Source organism: Dama dama, chromosome 18, assembly GCF_033118175.1.
Source record: "Dama dama isolate Ldn47 chromosome 18, ASM3311817v1, whole genome shotgun sequence".
Lineage (NCBI taxonomy): Eukaryota > Metazoa > Chordata > Mammalia > Artiodactyla > Cervidae > Dama > Dama dama.
In genome coordinates, this window is record NC_083698.1 from 105943381 (window position 1) to 105966154 (window position 22774).

Consider the following 22774-nt stretch of genomic DNA (forward strand, 5'->3'; position numbering starts at 1 on the left):
TCCATCCACACCCTTCCTTCTGGGCGCAAAGCATGACTGAGCAGGAGAGAGAGGAGGAAAACTGGAGCGGACTCCTCTTCCCTCTGAGCTCTCCTCCTGTGGTCCTCTTCCATCACAGAATTGCCACAGACACGAGGAGTTTAATCTCTGTAAACGTTAAAGCCCTCCTGTGTATCTCCAGCATTTGTCATATTTTCCGACTCGATTGTTACAAAAGATTTTCCTAACTGAACAAGTGATTTGGATCAGAATGATAGATCACTGCCCGCTGAGATTCCTGCCCAATGTTTTTTCATTAATCGATTCATAAGATCATGGCATCCGGTCCCATCACTTGATGGCAAATAGATGGGGAAACAGGGGAAACAGTGGCTGACTTTATTTTGGGGCGCTCCAAAATCACTGCAGATGGTGACTGCAGCCATAAAATTAAAAGACACTTGCTCCTTGGAAGGAAAGTTATGACCAACCTAGACAGCATATTAAAAAGCAGAGATGTGGGAGCCGGCACCAGGGCAGACGTGAGTGGAGGGCTCTGCGTTGGGATGTGAGATCCGGAGGGGTCTCTCTGGTTGGGATCGAACCGGCGACTAGGCCAGGCGCGCGCAAAGTTGTCTAGGCCCCTCGTCCCTAGGGCTTCCCTGTCCCGGCATGTTTTCCTGCATCCCGGCCCGGGCTCAGGCTCTGCTCTGTTTGGAGTTGAGTGTCTTTTGGATACGAGAAGCAATCAGACAAAGCCCCACCCAGCCCTTCTGTTCTCCGCAGCCTAGAAGTGGAGGCCGACAAGAAAATAACTCCAGTCGTGTGTGCTGAATAGTAGGTCGGCACTAGATAGACGGCAGACCAGAGAGAGATGACCTCGGGGATTGATTACCAGATCCGGAAACAGTCCTCCCTGCTTTACTCCCAGTTGTTCACTAAGTCGGGCGGATTGTACCTCCTGTTTCAACTAGCATGTGTTTCCGTCCATCGGCAACTCTGGTGAAGATTCTGAAGATAGGAGGAGCTAATGCCCAGAGCTTCTAACTGATTTTTCAGTATGGCTGCAGCCCCACAAGCTCCAGGGCGGGGCTCCGTGCAGAAGACGAGACCTCCACCTGTGAAGACGTCGCTGAACAACCCGTACAGCATCTGCTGGGGCGCCCTGGACAGGGAGGACATGCACTTCATACTGCACACCCTGGAGGACAGAATTCAGTCTCTCAGGCTTCAGAAGATTGAGGATAGGAAGAGAAAGAAAAAGCAGCCCCCTTTGAAAAAACAAAGCGGAGACATGAGCAGCATAGACGTGGACACTGGTGAGGATCTGAAGAAAGAAAAGCCCAAAGGTGATGCCCCAGTGTCAGGGTGGACCCCGGCTGATGTCAGGAAGCAGCTTGCTATCGGCATCAACGAGGTCACCAGAGCACTAGAGAGGAACGAGCTGCTCTTGGCCTTGGCGTGTAAGTCTGCCAAGCCAGCCATCGTGACCTCACACTTGGTGCAGCTGAGTGTCAGCAGAGGTGTCCCCGCCTGCCAGGTGCCCCAGCTCAGCGAGAGGCTCGCACCTGTCCTGGGCTTAAAATGCGTCCTGGCCTTGGGGTTCAAGAGGAACACTACTGCCTTTGGGGAGGAACTGAGGGCCATCCTCCCCAGAGTCCCCCATCTGAATGTGGCATGGCTCCGGGATGCACTCGAAGACCCCAGGGAGAACCTGCAGACAGAATCTTTGGAAAGCCAAGATGAAGAGATTCTGGACACTTCCTTTGAAGACCTCTCTAAACCCAAGGGAAAGCACGCTGAGGGTCAGCAGGCTGTAGTGTTACAACCCCTGAAAATAAAGAAACTGATTCCAAACCCCAATAAGATAAGAAAACCACCCAAAAGTAAAAGAACTGCTTCAAAGTAATCTTGTATAAACCTGTCACTTGATACAGTTGTAAACGACACCTCATTAAGAAGCCTTGAAATGAATAAAATGACTTTTACATAAAAAAAAAAAAAAAGCAGAGATGTTACTTTGTCAACAAAGGTCCGTCTAGTCAAGGCTATGGTTTTTCCAGTAGTTGTTTATGGATGTGAGAGTTGGACTATAAAGAAAGCTGAGCACCGAAGAATTTTTTTTGAACTATGGTGATGGAGGAGACTCTTGAGAATCCCTTGGACTGCAAGGAGATCCAACCAGTCCATCCTAAAAGAGATCAGTCCTGAGTGCTCATTGGAAGGACTGATGTTGGAGCTGAAACTCCTTTACTTTGGCCACCTGATGCGAAGAACTGACTCATTTGAAAAGACCCTGATGCTGGGAAAGATTGAGGGCAGGAGAAGAAAGGGACAACAGAAGATGAGATGGTTGGATGGCATCACTGACTCAATGGACTCTGGGAGTTGGTGATGGGCAGGGAGGCCTAGCGTGCTGCAGTCCATGGGGTCACGAAGAGTCAGACACAACTGAGCGACTGAGCTGAACTGAAATGAATGAGTTAAGACTCAAGAGTATTTGTGATATTTATAGATAAATCAATGCCGGGCAGAATCACTGATGGCATAATTAAGATTCAAAAATTTCTGAATAGTCTGTATTCTTCCAAGCAAAAGAAATAAATTTTAATATAATAAATGTAAATTTTAGCTTTTGGTTCAAGTCATCAACTGCATATATGAAGGAAGGAGAAGAGATGAAATGGATACAAACTAGCAATTTTATTTTATATGAGCGCCATAAAAATAATATAAAATGTGCCAAAAACCAACTCTGTCAAGTGCAATAGTGTAGCATACTGATTACTACATACTGTTACAATGTAACTATTTCAGGAAGCCTTTTGTTTTTGTTTGTTTCAAACTAAACTTTTAATTTTGTATTGGGGCGTAGCTACTTAACAGTGTGTTGGTAGTTTCAGGTGAGCAGGGAAGGGACTCAGCCATGCATATACATGTATCCGTTCTACCCCAAACACCCCTCCCATGCAGGCCGCCACATAACATTGAGTAGAGTTCCCTGTGCCATACAATAGGTCCTTGTCGGTTATCCATTTTGAATATAGCAGGATGTACATGACCGTCCCAAACTACCTAACTATCCCTTCCCCTTGGCAACCCTAGGTACCTTAACAGGTAGTAAGAGGATGGAGGAACCATAGCAGTTCCCCATGTGTGCCACCAGATGGCGCCAAAGCAGCTAGTTGCTATTTAGCAAAACGGACCAACCTAGACAGCGTATTAAAAAGCTGACACGTTACTCGGCCGACAAAGATCTGTCTAGTCAAAGCTGTGGTTTTTCCAGGAGTCATGTATGGATGTGAGGGTTGGACTCTAACGAGAGCTGAGCGCTGTAGAATTGATGCTTTTGAACTGTGGTGTTGGAGAAGACTTGAGAATCCCTTGGACTGCAAGGAGATCCAACCAGTCCATCCTAAAGGAAATCAGTCCTGAATATTCATTGGAAGGACTGATGTTGAAGCTGAAACTCCAATACTTTGGCCACCTGATGTGAAGAACTGACTCATTTGAAAAGACCCTGATGCTGGGAAAGATTGAAGGCAGAAGGAGAAGGGGACAACAGAGGATGAGATGGTTGGATGGCATCACCAACTCAACAGACATGAGTTTGAGTCAACTCTAGGAGTTGGTGATGGACAGGGAGGCCTAGCATGCTGCAGTCCATGAGGCTGCAAAGAGTCGGAAATGACTAAGTGACTGAGTGACGGAAATGACTGAGCCTCTGCCCCAGGGAAATAATAAAGTAGGAAAATATTAATATTTAAGGTTCTCTGGCCAGAACATGTGTTTTGTTAACGAAGCACTTGAAATCATAGCAAACTTTTCAAAATTGTAGTCGAACATGCCAATGTTGACTTTAATCATGTTTTTTTAGACTTTTATCACAGTGCTACCAGACACCCAGGCACAAAAAACCTCACGGTACCAGTCCTGCAGGTCAGAACTCTCCAGATTCCTAAGCTTCAATGAATCTTGGGCTCGTAATCTTAAATATTCAATAAGCTCTAGGTTTCGAGTAAGCGGTCTCAAGATTCCAGGGCAGATGGTCATTAATAATTAACCATCATCCTCAAAGCAGCCTGTTCTCCTTTTAGCCAGTGAGATTGGTCCCCTCCCCACACTTTCTGCCTCCCTCTCCTCCCCGCCTGCTCCTCACTCCCCCAAGTAGGCCTGCACCCTGCAGCTTTGCCCATCCTGGCCCATCTCTAGCGAGTCTAGTTTCGGGAGTTCGTGCCCCAGCAAGTAGCTACTTGTACACAGTTCCCACAGGAAGGACCTGCTGGATAGAAGGACAGAAGTGTTTCCTTCTAACCCACACCTTACCTTATGCTCTCCTGAGCAGGTATTAAACTCACTTCAGAAAAACAAAAGGGCACAAAAGAGATTTTTTTCCCCCAGGTGGATACAAAGAAACACAGAGAGTTCTAGGAGCTCACAGTTGGAGAAACAACTAGAATGTTTGGGTTGTAAAAGTTCAGCTAAGGCAAGAATAGCCAGTTAGGGCACAAAGGGTTCTGGGATGGCACTGTTCACACTTTTGCGTGGGAAGAGTAATCAGACGTGTGACAGCCATTAGTCTGTAAGCTCTTCCCATCTGCTTCATTTTTAACTCCCTCTGTTGCCAGCCCAGCTCCACTCTGAAAGGTCAGCTCTGCTAGAGCAACAGTGCCTTTGTTCCCTCCAGGCTGTGATGTCCCTGCGCTGCGGCAGGAAGGAGAAGTCACCCTTGTTTGGACAAGCAAGAAAACTGTGACCCTGATATCTCAGCATTCGAATGTACATATTCTTGCGTGCATGCTCGCTCAGTCCTGTCTGACTCTCTGTGGCCCCAGGGCTGTAGCCCACCAGGCTCCTCTGTCTGTGGGGTTTCCCAGCCAAGAATACCAGAGTAATGTATCATTTCCTACTCCAGGGGATCTTCCTGATACAGAGATCGAACCCGCATCTCCTGCCTATCCTGCATTGGCAGACACGTTCTTTACCAGCTGAGTCACCAGGGAAGCCTTGCACTTATTCACATACGTTAATATATTCATATTCACATTTGAACTCACACACCTATATATGTTCTGAAGAACGATATTGGTGTCCTGGTGGATAGACCCAAATGGGGAAGAAGTAAGTGCAGTAAGATGATGCTAAAGAAAATCAGTATACATGTAGCCTACTCTATCGCAGGGGTCAATACCAGAGACTGAATCAAGCAGAATTTACTCTATTAAAATGAGTAAGGGTCTTAGTCCAGTAGCCACAGAGAAGGTGCGTGAGCTGGAGAAGAACTCATAAGAGGTCTTCATGTGCAAGCGCAAATCATTTTCCAGTAACCTCAGCGAAGGCTGGGATGAACTCCTATTTTCTCAGGCTGGTATTTCAGAGTCAGCACTGATGAAATAAGATCCAGAAACTGGGGTTAGAAGAGTGACATCATCCCCCAGGGAAGATCCGAGTCCATGCAGGAGGTGACATTCTTCTAAAAGTGTCTCTCCTTTTCTTCCTGCAGCTGGATCACTATCCTTCCGTGAGTTACCACCTGCCAAGTTCATCCGACACACTCTTCGATTCTCCCAAGTCGCTCTTCCTAGGAAAAGTCATTGGTAAGAAATTTGGGATAAACTGCCCACATGATATTTCCTAAAGCTGCTCATTCGCCTTTGAAATGCGTCGTAATTGGTGGTTGAGGCCCCTACATCCGTGATGGTGATAAAACCTGTGTCGTTTGGTGCGTGACAAAGTAAGACACAGGTGAAACCGTGTATCTGCTCCCAGTTTCTTTATCTAGAATCTGTTCTTTGGTTTATTAAAAAGCGCTACCTACTAACAGTACTTAATATAACTTCTTCCTATTCTAAGTATTCAACATGGTTCTGTCCTCCTCTCCCTGTCGAGAAGGATACTTGATACTGTTTTATTGAACTGTTTTCTAGATTTCTTGTTTGGGCTCTGCTGGGTCCCCACTGCTGCTGTACTTTTCTCTAGTTGCGGCGAGTGGTGGGTGCTCTCTGCTTGTGGTGCATGGGCTTCTCATTGCAGTGGCTTCTCTTGTCGTGGAGCACAGACTCTAGGGCATTCAGGCTTCAGTAGTTGTGGCACGCGGGCTCGATAGTTGCAGCTCCCTAGAGCACAGGCTCAGTAGTTGGGGTGCACGGGCTGAGTTGCTCCCAGTGTGTGAAATCTTCCCGGGTTGGGGATCGAACCCGTGTTCTGCATTGGCAGGTGGATTCTTCACCACCGAGCCACCCGGGAAGCCCCACCTATATTATCTGCAATCAGAAGGCTGATAGGAATTGGGAAATTGTGACAGAATCCTCTACGTGTGATTGTGAATTTAAAGGAGCCACTTGGCCCTTCTCTTTACTATAGATCAGTGCTGTTGAGATGTGCTCTGGATGTGATTGGTCACATATTTTAAATGATTAATATAAAGCCAGTGACTTTTTTTTTTTTCTGTAAGAGAACTCTATATCATGAACCCAAAATGAAACTCGTAAGACAGTGGGTGATGAGCTGGCCAAAGCCTGGGGAGGGGGCGGCTCTGTGATCAGAATGCTCTTAATTGTTAAAAGCACTCATTTTTAAAAGATGGGACAAGGGAACCTAGCAGATAATGAAAAGAACAGGGGCCCCAACCCATAACAATACGTAACAATAGTATACCCTTACAGAGGAACTTTCTATGGGCCAAGATCCATTTCAAGCGCTTCAGATACATGAACACATTTAATCTTCTTAGTAATTCCATGAGATAATCAAGATATCATCTCCATTTTACAGATGAGAAAACTGAGGCCTCAAGAGATTAAATATCGTGCCCAAGGCAACCTACTTAAGGGTGGAATCAAAACGTTTTCCTGGACAGTCAGATACCCGTCTCGGTTCCTGACTACCGTGCTGTAAGCATTGTGATGGTGGACTTAGGAACGAAACAGAGAGACAGAAGGAGAGAATTTGGGCAAGAGGTTGACCTGTTGAGGGACAAGCCTGACATCCCATGTCAGAAAGTAGCCAAGAGCAAAATGTACTCCAGGACTTAGAACCAGGGTCACACCAGGCAAGACAGCGGGCAGAGGTGTAGGTCGGGTCCCAGGAAAGGGCGCGCCCTCAGCAAAAAGACAGCGGGGAGTGGCAGTTGTCTAATCAGTGGGTGAAAGTGGAAAAAGAAAGGCAGCCCAGACTCACGGGCCACCTGCCGTCCCAGGCATCATGCCAATCATCTTCCGTGTGTAAGTGTGGCAGCGTAATGTCACAGCGACTCCGTGAAGCAAGACGTAGGATTGTTATCCTCATGTTACAGATGAGGAAGCTGGAGCTGAGGATGGTCAGTTTGCCGGAGTTACCTGACTGGTGTGTGGGAAAGCAGAGTTTTGAAGCTGAGTCTCTCTGATGAGAGTCCACAGTTAAACAAAAGGACTAGTCATTACGGGTCAAGGTCCAGAAGGAAACGCAGCGGAAAGACAAGCAATGCCATTATAATTTATTTACACATGGCAACATAGTCAGTGGCGTAGAGCCTTGGTGTCTGTAGGCGTGGACCCTGAGATGTTGGTGAGTGCCCGCTTGCCACCATATTCATTCCGCAACTCAATGAAGAATAACAGGACATTTTAAGTGCTCCTTCAGGGCCGATTCCATCCAAACAAACTCTACACTATAATACTATGATATTCGTAAAGACCCAACACCCAGCATGAACATACCAGAAACAACGGACTTTATTTCTTTCATGAAACTCACAGAGTCAAGTTTGACAGGTATGTTGGGTGAATGCCAGTTTCCTTCACTATGAGTAACACTCTTGCTCATCAGTATTTCAGGTCAGGTGACTAAATTGACACTAAAGCAAAATTGCAATATGCAATAAGGCACGAACCTTCAAGGTCATGAACAAATAACATCAAAAGAGAAATATTCTATAAGTAAGAATTGACTCTGCTCGAGATGTGCCGAGCTAAAACCATTATATGAATTTCAGGTATATGAGTAATACACCGAGTTTTCTGTTCATCAGAGGAAAATTTTGCCATGTAAATAAACTACCTGTGCATGTGATGAGTTGCCTAACGCAACAGATACCTATAAGGACATCCACAGCCCCAACAGGAAGGGGGCCTCATGGCCTGATACACTTGAGGCTAAGTTAAGGTGCTGCTTTGGGTCTCACATGAGACTTCTATTCGAGACTGACTCTCATCCACACCAGCCCCAGAGGTCTCTGCAGGCTAAGACAGGGTCTCAGAGTTCCACTGCATCCTCACAAGGAGCACTCTTTGTGACCTCATGGACAATAGGCCTCCAGGCTCCCCTCTATCCAGGGGATTTTTCAGGCAAGAATACTGGAATAGGGTTACCATTTCCTCCTCCAAGGGAAAAAGGAGCAAGTGCTCAATAAATATTGGTTAAGTTAATAAAGAATAGAAGGGAAAGAAACAATAAGCTTATCACCGTAGATGTGTCCTGCAGTGTGAGAGGGTGTCGATGAGGATGCTAAGACAATAAAATTAGCACAGAGCTGAGATCTTCCCACACAGCTTGCAGTCTCGTTTTCCTAAAGGCAGGCATCAGACAGTAATGCAGTGGAAAGCATGTAGGCTTTGGAATCAGGCAGAGATGGTGTGGCAGTCAGCTGGTCAGCCCATGCTGCTATAAAATCCCCCAGACTAGACAGCTAAGCGACAGACATTTATTGCTCATAAGTTCTGAAGGCTGAAAAGTTGGAGATCAAGGTACCCGCAGAGCAGGTGTCTGGGGAGGGCCCGCCTCCTAGCTTGCAGACAGCCGTCTTCTCGTATCCTCATGTGATGGAGAGAGAGGTAATCTCTCTTCCGGCTCTTCTTGTGTGTGTGTGTGCTCAGCCTCTTCGGTCATGTCTGACTCTTTGTGACTTGATGGACCGTCGCCTGCCAGGCTCCTCTGTCCGTGGGATTATCCCAGCAGGAATACCAGAGTGAGTTGCCATTTCCTCCTCCAGGGGGCTCTTCTTAGAGGGACAGTAATCTCATTCAAGAGGGCTCCGCCCTCACGATCCGATCCCAGATTCATCCCCTTGGGGGTTAGGATTTCAACATACTAATCTAGAGAGACACAAGCCCTTGGTCTGTAGCCACCGGTGGTGTTTGAATCTGGGCTTTGGCCCCCATGGGCATTGAACCCTTGGGTTCAGTACTTGAACCTCCCAGGGCCTGGGTCTGTTGGTTACAAAATGGGAACACAGTGCCTACTTGCAAGCTCTTCGCTTCCTGAAGGTAACAGGAAGCTAACAGTGTTGTCTTCTTACTTTTTACTTTATCTATTTGCAGCAACCACATCAGTGCCTAACATATGGAAAGTGCTCAAAAAAATATTTGTGGAGTAAATAAACTACCTTTTTAGTATTAAGCGAGTAACATCTTAAGAAATAGCCCATGTAATACTTGGTAATAATAAAGGAAAAAATGATGACTGTTTTTGGATGCTGGCTCTGGGCCAGTCACTCCAGCATGTGTTTTAGTATATGGTGCTGCCTGCAGTCCTCATGACAGCAGCCTGGACCACTTACCCTCACTGCACGGGGAGGGGAATGAAGGTTGGGGAAGGTTATTTCCTTCAAGCAGCTTTTCCAGCAGCAGCACTGTTGCCTTTGGGAGTCAGATACACAGTTTTTCATTGTGGTGGTTGACTTGTGCTTTGCGGGGTGCTTAGCTGCTTCCCGGGGCTCTCCCCACTGGCTACAAGTCACACCTCCCAGCTGTGACAGCCATCAGTGAGTCCAGATGTGGCCAAGTGCTCCCCCAAGTCACAGAACCACTGACTTAACATCCCCCTGGGCACGGGCAGAGGTGGCCTCTGAAACAGGTGTGTGACACCACGAGCGAGGCATTCCTTCCTGGTAACACCTGCAACTTTCATTAGGATGCAGAAGCAAGGAAGAGATCTGATACCTTGGAGGTAAATTCTGTTCATACCATCTAAGGAGTCTACAGTGAGGACCTCAGAAAACATGTGGGTGCCTGGCTAGGCTAATCACCCGCCATCTCCTCCAGCCAGTGTTCCTTAAAAACGTGGTCATTTAGCAGGAGCAGGGTTGGTGAGATCTCCCTTTGAAACTGACGTACATGTCAGTGAGAAGCAACCAATATGCTTTCCCCAGCTATGTAAATATCCATCAGACAGCCAAACTTCAAATGGCTATCTCCTGCAGTCCAGTAAGGTTTTGACACCCCCTCGTGATCCATGCCCCCAAGTTGTTGAATCAGCTGCTAATCAGAAACTGATCGCATAAAAGAAGGAAAAGGAGATATATCTAATTAAATTAACAGGACTTCACGTGGAGCTATTTGATGAGCACTGCTTGAAAAAGGACACATAAAAAAAGATGAAAGAAGGATACCTAATCCACGACAAGTGTGACTTCTAAAGGGAACGGGAGAAATATATTCTAGAAATAAAACTGTGAACGCTGTCAACCAGCAACAGAATTTTGGAATGAGTTGTGACATTTCTGAATCCTGCAAGGAGGAAGCCAGGATCCCCAGCAATGAGCAGAGCTTCACAGAGTCGAAATTTCACCAGACCTAGTTATGTCCATCATTTACTAGCTGAATGAGGTCATGGACTTTATATATCTGATTTTCAACAACAGATGTAATAGTCTTTCAAGAGAATCTTTAAGTCAGTTGGAAGCCTGTAGCAGTCTTCTGTGTTACTCATATCTTTCCCAACATTTCTATCAGAGCCTTGGATAAAGACACAAATAGAATGTTTATTAAGTTTGCAAATGCCACGAAGCTGAGAGGGATGGTTTAATAAGCTGGATGATAAAAAACACTTTAAAAGCATCTTGACAGGCTGGAAAGACAGGATAAAAATAATAAGATGGAATATAATAGAGATAAACATAATTCCTGCACTTAGACCAGAAGGAAAAAAAAAAAGAAGCATATAAGTAGAAGATGAAAGACTCATGGTATCATAAAAGACTCAGGGGGTTGGTTTTACGGACATTTTGATATGTGGTGACTGATTTTTAAATAAATATAATACTGAAGTACGTTAATAAGAGAATTGTGTGCGCAGAAAGGAAGTATAGTCAGACCTCAGCTGGGATGGCATGGCCGGTCCTAAACACTGCATTTTAAGATGTCTTTTAAGAAGACCAAATAGGTAAAGGATCCATAAGGGGAAAAAATCAAAAGACTTGGACATACTTATGCCAATGAAACGATATGATTTAAGAGACATGAAAGAATCCGTTTTCAGTCTTGACAACTTCTCCATAAAAGAAGAATTAGGCTTTGTAGAGGCTTACTCCAAGGGACCTGAGTCGCCAAGTGAGAGGAAAATTTCAGTTCGAAAGAACTTCCTAATAGCTAAAACTATTCAAAAATGAGGAGCCACTCTTTTGAAGTAGTGGAGGTTCCAGTATTGAGAGTATTGAACAAAAGCTCGATTAAAATGTGTCCTGTACTTTGAGGAGTTTCCTGGCTTGAGTGAGACCAACTTGCATAAAGCCTAAAAACCCTTGAAACTGTAAGATGATGATGGCTTTTTTGAAAGGTAAAAAATGCAATACTAAAACTGAGAAGGTTCTCCTGTTCCATGTGAGAATTAAAAGGATAGGTGTATTTAGGGTTCCTTGATATCACACACCATTGTGGATGTATTATAGGTGTGAATTTAGAAGAATGTCAATATCTACTGCTCCTCACATCACTGTACATTCTGTATTATTAAACAGATAGCCTCTGTCTTCAGGATGACAATACTCATTTTAGTTTTCTTTTTGGAAAGTAAAATCTGAACCCGCCTTTTATTTGTTTTTCAAATTAACTATTCGTGTCATGGCCGTGTGGCATAGTAGTGCCAAATCATAAGGTAGACCTACTCTGTAGGGAAAAGCTATCAATTCTTCTGTGTGAGCTTGAGAAACTGTGCTTGGAAAGAAGCTGAATGGTAACTAATTCCGAGTGATCGTTGCTTTAGTGACCAGGGCTGTTTGTCAGAGGCAAGGTCTGAAGTGGTCAAACTAAAGGTCAGTGCTGATCCTTTTGAACTTAATACAGTTTGTGAGTCGTATTGGTCCCAGAAACTTCTTCTCAGACTACCACTAAAGAAGCAACTGCAATACAAGACCTGCAATAGACCTGTTGGAAGCCACCATATGATTTCCATTATATCTCAAATGTGAATATTATGATCCTTGGTAAAGAAATCCTTAGTCTAAGGTTTTCCAAAAATTTGGCAAAGCCTCCCCACACAGCAGGAAATGACATAGCACTATGCTCATTCATGGGTGAGGTGATATACTCTGGTAGGCATCACACTGCTCAGTGAGTATTTCCAGCCAAAAAATGTGATGAGTAGAAAATACATGTGCTGTTTCTGGGCAAGAACGCTTAACTGCTGATGCAAGACCTTCTGGGGTCCTTCTGTCCTTTTGATATGGTGGCCAACAAACCTCAAGACAGTGGTTGTTCCCTCAACTGGATCCCTCTGTGACCACAATGAACAGAGCACCATGTCAACTTATGATGAACCTACAGCCTCCAAAGAAAAAAAAATCCTTTGCATTCTTAAGTTAGCAAGTCTATTGGGCTATTTGTTACTGCAGCACAACTTAACCCATCCTGATTGGTACATAAGGATTGCAGTTAAGAGCAGTCTTTGCGATCACACTTGTGGGTTTGCATTCTTACTCTGTCACTTACCAATACTTTGACTTTGGCAAGTTACTTAACATCTTGGGCATTCTGTTTCCTCATGTATTAAGTAGGAATAGTAATGGCCACTGCTCTGCAGGATTCAACAAAATAATGCATGTTTAATAGGAAGCATGGGGCCTGCCCCATAGTATAGGTGTAATAAACATAGTTATTTTTATTAAATCATAGTTAAGCAAGCATGTAATCATCACTTGTCACACACCAGGCATTGTATACGCCGCTGGAACACCTATGATGTCCAAGACAGGCACAGTTTCTTACAGGGGCTTAAGTTCTGACTGGAAGAGAGCAGCCAGTGTTGGAAAGGCAATTTGAAGTAGAAGGATGTGTGGCAGGATAAATGGAAGGTGGAAACACTGGGTTCTTTGAGAGCAAGAAGGGGGAGCAGTAACCCAGTCCAGGAGGTAAGGGAAGGCACCCCAAGGGCTGTGGCACAGAAGCTGAGATCTGAATGATCGGTTAGAGTTATCTGGGCAGAGGAACGGGGAGGAACAGGGCAGAGAGGGGAGAGGTGTTTCAGTTCTCTGGTACAACAGCCCAGCCAGCACTCTGCGGCTTGAACAACACTTCACGATTTCACACAATTTTGTGGCCTGACTCTTCTACTTCACGTGGTCTCAGCCGGGACATGAGAATGACTGAATGGTCCACAGTGGTCTCAGTCACGTGGCTGCCCAAGAGCTTCCCTGGGGCTCTCAGCCAGGGGCCTCAGTTCTCCCGCCCAGACCCACCCCCCACCTCTAGCCCCACCTCCAAGGCTCTACCTCATGGCTGCCTGGGCTCCCTCCCATCATGGCGGCTGGTCTCTATGAAAGAGCCTTGGAAAAAGCAAAGGTGCAAACTGGAGGTCCCTGAGACCCAGCCTCAGAGCTCACGCACACCGTCTTTACTAACGGCTATTGGCCAGATCTGGGCTCCAGCCCAGATCCCAGGAAAGGCTAAGCAGACTCTGTTTCTTGATGGCACAGTGACAGGGTCACTCTGCAAAGGAGCGTGCAGGTGGGTGGTATTATTTCGGTCTTTGAAAACACAGTGTGCCGTGAGGGAAATTTGAGGAACCACAGCAAGTTTCAATCAGAAGGGTTGAAACTACAGTAAGAAGAAGCAAGTGATCAAAATGCAGCAGCAGTAAGCTGGATTCAGATCCAAATATGCTTCTGAAGGAGATCCAAATGTCCTGACAGCCCCAGGACCATCCCAGTCGCCTCCTGCCAGGACAAGGGTGAATTATTAGCAAGGGCCACATTCACTCTAAAAATGTGGCCCAGTGTGTTGATGAATTGTACAGTCACCCATCATGTCTTAAGAGTCTCCCAGGAGGAACTCTTGAGGTCAGAAGAGGAGCCCCTTGGTGGAGTAGTAGCAAGGGCTGAGGGTGTGAATACCAGCTTATTTGGGAGAGGAGCCCAGGAAATCCCAGTAGGGGAGTAGAGAGGTGAAACCAGGAAAGGAATGGCCATTACCGGGCCACTGATGTGGCAAGTAAGTGGCACTCAGGACCTTAGGTGACAGTGGGAGGCAGTGCAGAGCCAGGGCCTTGCTTCTGCTCCTTCTCACCCGGCCTGACTCGAGGCTGCTGCCTGGAGAATTAACTCCCCCACAGTGCAGTCCCAAACCCCCACACTGCATGCCCCCAAGGGCCAGGAGAAGGCGCTGGGCTCAGGGCATCACAGTCAGCCGTCTTTGGAATCCAACGTGAATGCAGAGACGTCGCCTTATTACAGGATTCAGCCCCAAGTCACATTAAGGTTTTAAAGTCATCCTGGAGGCTAAAAGTGGCCATGGAAGGATTTTTTTTAAATCAGGAGAATAACCTGCTCAGATTGATGTTTTAGAAAGATAACACCATCTGCAGAGTGGAGAATGATTAACAGGAAGTGAGTGAGAGGCTGCAGGGAGACCGAAGTGGGGGTTGCTGTGGTTATCACACAGTTGCATATTGTCATGCATGAAACAACTTGGATGTTCAGAAACAATACAGTGTCTCCATCTGTCAGTGGTGAGTGGGCTTCCCTGTGGCTCAGCTGGTAAAGAATCCACCTGCACTGTAGTAGACCTGGGTTCAACCCCTGGGTTGGGAAAATCCCCTGGAGAAGGGAAAGGCTACCCACTCCAGTTTTCTGGCCTGGAAAATTCCATGGACTATACAGTCCATGGGGTCGCAAATCGTTGGACATGACTGAGCGACTTGCTTTCACTCTCACTGCGTGGCAAGGGCAGATACACAACATCCAGTCCAGCTCACTGCTCAGTCTGACTTGGCTGTTTCAGCAGTCCCTTCCGTCATCTCTGATCCTCCTGAATGACAATGCTCGGCCTCCAACGTGGCCTGCCCATCCCCTGCTTCCTCCTGTGTGTGTGCAGGTACATGGAATGTAGAAGGGGATGGACGGAGAGAGGTTATCCCTGAAATGTTCCTCTAACATCATCACATCACTGGTCCTCCCTTGAGTCTGCAAGGTCTGCCATCAGCTGGCCTCCAGCCCCGTGTCCTGTGTCCGCCGGGTCCCCGGGTGCACCTCTGGCCTTGGATGCTAAGATCTGAGGTCGATGAGCTTATAGTCCCTCCTTGACCGAGGCAGTGCTTCCAGAGACCTTCTGCCATTGTTGCCTTTGTTGTTCTGTCCTGCGCTGGGGAGCAGGGGCAGAGCCCTGAGTCTGCCGTGTGCTTCCCCCTCCCCACGACAGCTGCACAGTGGAATCTTCAGCTTCATCTCAAGGTTTACTCCTCGCAAGAGAAAGGCTGGGAGGAGCCAGACACCCATCCGCTCACTCTTCTTCTCTCTCCTGATGTGGCTGGGTGGCCAGGTGTTGGTGCGAGCCCCCTGCACACCAGGCTCCTCCTATAGCCTCGCATCGGGAAGCCAGGCAGGAGACCCTCTGCCCCTGTAACCCCGCTGCCTGCTCTCCGGGCCAAAGCTTAGGTCCTCTCTCCCTGTGAGCCTTTCCTTTTTCTCACAGTTTTCTTGTGCTTTTAAAAAAAATGAAGTCTTGCTTTAATTTGTTCTACCAGTTAGCTGTCGATCCCCAGAAAGAAGTACAGATAACATGCAGTTCCAACAGTCACTTTTTCTCACTGATCTGCAGGTCAGCTAAGAGTTGAGGGCTCTGTGATACACCAGTCAGCTTCCTCCCGGGACCACAGGGTTTCACAGGCAAATTCACATCAAGTCAGTGGCGGAGAAACAGACGGTAGTGTGAACACTTCTCAGGCCTTTGTTCTTGCCTTGCCCACTAACTTGCCATTATCCAAATGAGGCCATTTGACCAAATCCAGAGACAAAGAGAAGAGAAGCAGACTCTGCTTCCCCAGTCGTGGCAAGAGGGCATGGTTCCGGGGCAAGAGAGGGGATTCAAGGGATGTTGATGTTCCCTCATCAAATCCTCCTGCAGTTAAGAAAGAGCTTTATGTCTTTCCCTTGGTGGCTGGAAGAATGAGTATTGCCTCTGTGTCACAGGAAAACTCTGTGGCCTGCTTTGTCCTCGATGGCTTGAAAGGTATGAGTAAAGGAATTTGGGGAAATCATTTATTCACTCAAAAGTATCTTGGCTGCTTCTGTATGCCAGGTGGTAGCCATGAAACAATGACTAAAACAGAAAATGCCTTTGATGTGAGGCATGTATCCTAGTGGGTATGAACAGACTGAGAAAATAATTGTGTGATGTGATGTCAGCCAGTGGTAAATGTGATGAAGAAAAACAAAGGAGGATTCGAGGAAGTGCTCTCAGAGGAGATGGGAAGAAGTGGGGTTTAAGGAGAGTGAGGGCAGCAATGTACAGACATCCGGAGGGAACGTGTCCCAGGAAGTGTGGAAGTTGATGCAAAGGCTGGGAGGCTGAGATGGAGGCATATGCCTGGCTCGTTCAAGGAACCACAAGAAAACCAGGGTAGCTGGACCACAGCGATGACAGACAGACGAAGCTAGAGCATCAGCCAGCAGCCAGACATTGGGTCGTAGACCATTATGGAGGTGAGGTGGGAAGCAGTAGAGGGTCCAGTTCAGTTCAGTCACTCAGTCATGTCTGACTCTTTGCGACCCCACAGACTGCACGATGCCAGGCCTCCCTGTCCACCACCAACACCCAGAGCTTGTTCAAACTCATGTCCATCAAGTCAGTGATGCCATCCAACCATCTCATCCTCTGTCGTCCCCTTCTCCTCCTGCCTCAGCGTTGATCCAATTGAGGTAATAAGAATTATCCACCTGCTGGGCACTGTGCTAACCACAGCAGGGGTGGGCGGGGAAGGGCAGGATGTACTGAGGGCACCAGCAGAATTTTAGCTGTAGAGACCAGATGACCGTCTAGCACTGAAACAACCACTGGCACAGTGGAGAAGCAAGTGGGACAGGAATATGTTGAAGGAAGAGCCCACAGTGTTTGGTGATAGATGGGAGGTGGGAGGTGGAAAAAAAGAGACCAAGATGGTTTCCCAGGATTTTGGCCTGAATAACCAGGTAAATGGTGGTGCTGTTTACTGAGAATGACATTGGGAGAGAAGTGGCTTGGGGACCAGGAGATAAAAATGAAGATTTCTGTTCTGGGCGAGTTCCAGAGTGTTCCACGGATGTGCGGTCCTGTGGTGCATGTCAGAAGCTGAACGCTACCTGGAAGAATCCTCCCTTCTCCCCTCTCCACCCTCCACCCACCTCCACCCCCTGCCCACTTCCCCAGGCAGACGGCGTCTTGGGTTGACTAGGACACAGTTGTTAGTCAGAAAGGCTAAAAAAAAATAAAGCTCCACCAGGAAATAACACCAGTGCTGTCTGCATACCATGGGGTACTGCTCAGTGACAGATGGGCGTCAACTACTGATACACAAAACCACTTGGATAAATCTCTAGGCACTTATTCTGAGGGAATGGCCAATCCCCAAAGCCTGCACACCCAATGATTCCATTTACATGACATCTTTGAAATGACAAAATTTTAGAAATAGAGAACAGCTTAGTGCTTGCCGGCAGTGGTGACAAGGGCGCAAGGAAGAGGGAAAGAAAAGCCAAGGAGGCTGTGGATACGAAAGGGGAACATGAGGAATCTTACCAGTTGGATTTGTTCATTATCTGCCTGCAGTGGTCACTGGCCAAGCCCACACAGCTGATCCAATTGTATGGAATCAAACACACAGGCTCACACACACATTGATACAAAGTCTGAGTGCCAGGGTGAATTATCATCAAGCTCAATATCCTGATTGTGACATTCCACAATAGTTTTGCAAAATGTTTCCTTTGAGGAAAGCTGGGCAAAATATACAAGAAACCTCTCTGTATTATTTCTATAACTGCATGCGATTCAATAGTTACCTCAATAGAAATTTCAATTTTAGAGAAATAACCGAAGTAAGAAATCTGTATGCCTCCTGTGAAATCTGTGGGCAAGTCAAGAAGCAACAGTTCGAACTGGACATGGAACAACAGACTGGTTCCAAATTGGGAAAGGAGTTCATCAAGGCTGTATATTGTCACCCTGCTTATTTAACTTATATGCAGAGTACATCATGCGAAATGCCAGGCTGGATGAAGCACAAGCTGGAATCAAGATTGCCGGGAGAAATATCAATAACCTCAGATATGTAGATGACACTACCCTTATGGCAGAAAGCAAAGAAGAACTAAAGAGCCTCTTGATGAAACTGAAAGAGGAGAGTGAAAAAGTTGGCTTAAAACTCAACATTCAGAAAACTAAGATCATGGCATCTGGTCCCATCACTTATGGCAAATAGATGAGGAAACAGTGGAAACAGTGAGAGACACTATTTCTTTGGGCTTCAAAATCACTGCAGATGGTGACTTCAGCCATGAAATTAAAAGATGCTTGCTCCTTGGAAGAAAAGCTTTGACCAACCTAGGTGGCATATTAAAAAGCAGAGACATTACTTTGCCAACAGAGGTCCACCTAGTCAAAGCTATGGTTTTTCCATTAGTCAGGTATGGATTTGAGAGTTGGACTATAAAGAAAGCTGAACGCTGAAGAATTGATGCTCTTGAACTTCGTTGTTGGAGAATACTCTTGAGAGTCCCTTGGACTGCAAGGAGATCCAACCAGTCCATCCTAAAGGAGATCAGTCCTGGGTGTTCATTGGAAGGACTGATGCTGAAGCTGAAACTCCAGTACTTCGGCCACCTGATGCAAAGAGCTGACTCATTGGAAAATACCTTGATGCTGTGAAAGATTGAAGGCGTGAGGAGAAGGGGACAACAGAGGATGAGATGGCTGGATGGCATCACTGACTTGAAGGACATGAGTTTGAGCAAGCTCCGGGAGTTGGTAATGGACAGGGAAGCCTGGCGTGCTGCAGTCCATGGGGTAGCAAAGAGTCAGACACCACTGAGTGACTGAACTGAACTGACTCAAAGTAAAAGAGGATCTAGTCCACACTCTTCTCTGGACTCATTTATTCATGGGATGGTATTTAGTGTCTACAAGAGGCTGGTACCCAAGATCCTGCAGAAGGGTGACAGGCAAGGAATAGGAAGATGCAGCCATCACATCATTTCCTTGTTCACCCCTGACTTGCTTGCCTTTGTATCTTTTAACAGAAACAGAGAAAAATGTAGTAGATAACCTGCTACTCTTTTCAGAAAGGGTCCCTGACAGTCTCCTGCGTAGGATTCGGCAAAATTGATAAATGAACAAATGGCAAATAGTTAATTGAAAGTCCTTCTCGGTTGCCTTCAGCTTTTATTATAATGATTAAAGAAGTCATAAAACACTGATGAGAAAGCTTATTTAAGTGATAGGCAAGAAATAATATCTCTTGAAGAGAAGCAATTATATCTAATTTTTCACGTCCTTAAGAAAATTTAAGTCTTAATGTCCAAAATCTTCTCAAGGCTGAGGGAAGCCTTCTATTAGAAGGAATTTCTCCTGTGAGTTATACTTTAAGGTTACCTTCACATTCTTTTTTAATTGCATTAACAACTTTCATTCTTAGAAATCCGTATGGTTTTTTTCCATCATTATTACCTTCCTACAATCATAGAAGCATCCAAGATATAATTTAATTAAGCCATAATTGTGTCACATCACAGCTAAGGAAAGCGATGCTCACAAAGTTTAAGGGACAGGGCCAAGATCATGTGGCAGTTTCATTCAATATCATTTTCAAAGTCACACACGGCCAATGGTATAATCATCTTGGTTGGTCATGCAAATATGTCTTCAACAAATACAATTAATAATTACAGCAGTGTAACCAAATGACACATTCTCAACATCCAGGTAAAAGAGCTCCAAAAGCAAATCTTTTAATATAGTTTAGGCTGGGAGAGGAGATTTGATAGAGTGAAGATGAAGAATGTAGACTGTGTTGTCAGACGCCTGGGCTCCGCTGCCCCCTCTACTCCAGGAGCTAGCGCAGGCTCCCTGCATGTCTGAGCTTCAGTTTTCTTAACTATAAACTGTAGGTAACAGTGGTACTGATGTCCAATGATTTCTTGTGATGATCACAAATGGTTTCATGAATGTAAAGCACTTATCCCAGTGCCTACTCCATAGTCAGGGCTCAAGACGTCTTAGGCAGCATTACTGTATCTAGTCTTGACTCTTAATCTATAAAAATGAAGCAAGGTCTGACCTCAGTGCCAAGTCACTCATAAAAACAAGAAATCAATGAGCACTGAAAACGTTGGGAAGTGTTCAACTGAAAGCAAAATCAATGCCATCGCATCTCCACCGTTTTTCCCAAAATTAAATTATTTTTCATTACCAAAACAAACCCTAAAAAGTATTTATCATTAACATTCAGTGAGAAAACACTAGTTCTGTTTCTATGACATTTTTAGTATTTGGTTAAACCAGATTGTCAAAAGCAGGGACTCTTTTTCTGTCATGAATCTTCAGGTCATCTGTTTTTGACATACAGTGTACATTTGTATACCCAATTATTTCTAAACAAGCAAACATTTTGAAAGCCAAAATTCCTCTTACTATGGTATTTAGAAGTATTCCGGAAGACACAGAAAATTTAATCATACAATCAATCATCATTATTCATAGATTTCATATTTGAGAGTTCATCTACTGGTTAAGATTTATCTATAAACGCAAAGAATTGCTAGTGGTGACTCTGTGGTCATTTGCAGAGATGTGCAGAGCAGAAAAAAAAAAAGTGTGACACCAGCACCCACATTCCAGCTGAGGTGCACAAGGCCGCCCTGCCTTCCTGTTCCAGCTCTCTTAGTGTAAACAATTATCATTTTCATGGTCTATTTAGTGCCACACCTTTCTGCACTTGCAGGCTTTTTGTTGGTGATTTCACAGTTCAGAACGGCTCCGAATGAAGCACTGACATGCTGTCTGTTGTTCCTAAGTGCAAGAAGGCTTTGTGCTTCACAAAGCCTGTGGGTTAAATAATCATTCAAGCATGAGTTACAGGCTTTGGGCCATGAGTTCAATGTTAATGAATCAGCAGCATATGTTAAATAAGGCATCTTTACATAGAAACACTCATAAAACAAAGTTACGTATTGACTGGTTGATGAAATGCTATGACCAGGGGCTGGCGGGAACCTCACCCTGCATTTCCCCTGAGAGCAGTATTTACTCTCAGTATTTACTAATTCAGTGTTTGCACTGACTACGGAAAGCATAAATACAGAAAGCAGAAATATTGAGAATCAACTGCATTATATTTAACCCCCATCACATGACTGTGATGATGCATTAGATTTGCGTGATACTTGGCAATGTTAAAAGCCCATCATAAACTATCATCACATATGATACTGTGGAGGTTAAGAAGAGAGTCATTATTGCTCAGTGAAATAGAGTGACAGGTCCAACTGAGGTTACCTGGTAGAACTGTTATCTTTTCCTTCTGGTCTGTGACATCTCATGGTTCCTCACTCATACGATGATCAACTGGCCCTGAGCACAGCTTTATCTTAGGACCCAGGGAAGGAGAACACGGTGTGTTTGGGGAAGGGAGTCTGAGCTACAAAGATCCTTTCCACAATCTTATTAATGGCCTAGAATTTCAACCCTGGAGACGTTGAGGATTAACACATTGCGATGTAAAGAAATCGGGCTACCCTTCATTTGAATGGGGCTTCCCAGTTGGCACTTGTGGTAAAGAACCCACCTGCCAATGCAGGAGACATAAGAGACAGGGGTTCAATCCCTGGGTTGGGAAGATTCTCTGGGGGAGGAAATGGCCACACACTACAGTATTCTTGCCTGGGAAATCCCATGGACAGAAGGGCCTGGAATATACTGAAGGACAAAAATAGAAAAACACAATGACGAGCGGACAAAAGAGGCAGATTTAGCCAACGTGTTTGTGCTTTAGAGAATCCCCCAGCAGATTTTGGCCACATTTGGGAAGGCTGGCCTGCCTGCAGACTTTTCTATAATAGTTGAAGAAAGAATAGAGAAGCCATAGAAATACAAAATTTGTTTAGAAGGGTTATATATCTCTTAAAAATCAGTAGGGTGTGAATAATCCTGCTATTTTAAAAAAAGCACTAAATGTTTACAACAGGTATTTCCTATGGTTGGTGTTTTCTGGCAACAAGCATGGCTAGACTTTTATTGTGACATCTCCATGCTCTGGAGATAGGATAGACTGTTGTCTAAGATTTCTTTTCTGTTTTTAAATGTAGTTGTTAAAAACAAAGTGTGCTTAGGTAAGGAAGCTAAACTTCTCAAAGAAACTCTTTAATAATTTGTAATTCAAACTACTTCTCCCAGGTTATTTTTTCCTCAAACTATAATTCCACCTTTAATGTCCATGAGGAATTAGCATGTGAAGTATGAATTCAGAGGATAAAGCAAAGTTGTAAATCAGAAAGAAGGCACTGTCCCATTTTTCTGTCACTAGAGTCAACTTTATTTAACAGATTGTCCTTCCATCTCACTTGCAGTACCTAGTTAGATACAGTGAGGAACAATGTCTATTGAACTTGCTAGTCTCACCCTGCAAGTGAGTAGCCACTTAAACCCCCCACTTGATAGATGAGGAAAGAGGTTCACAGAATTTAAGTGACACGTGCCAAGTCATATAGCAAGCAGTGAAGCCAGAATTTCAGGATGCATCTTTCTTTGTGCTAGCTTGTCCATTCATTGTCTGTGCTTGTTTTATGAAAGAGAAGCCC

At 45.3% G+C, this 22774-nt stretch overlaps 2 protein-coding genes across 2 annotated transcripts in view; both read left to right on the forward strand.

The window, feature by feature from the left end:
* The window catches only part of CNTNAP2 (contactin associated protein 2), a 2213955-nt gene that overhangs the window by 2071683 nt on the left and 119498 nt on the right, over nt 1–22774 (forward strand). The window contains exon 22 of the mRNA XM_061165994.1: nt 5483–5576. Coding sequence (XP_061021977.1) covers nt 5483–5576 — 94 coding nt within the window. The remainder of the gene's footprint in view (nt 1–5482; nt 5577–22774) is intronic.
* On the forward strand, nt 1006–1932 carry LOC133072596 (ribonuclease P protein subunit p38-like). Its single transcript, XM_061165995.1, has one exon. The coding sequence runs from the start codon at nt 1040–1042 to the stop codon at nt 1886–1888; it is 849 nt and encodes a 282-aa protein (XP_061021978.1). The 5' UTR covers nt 1006–1039; the 3' UTR covers nt 1889–1932.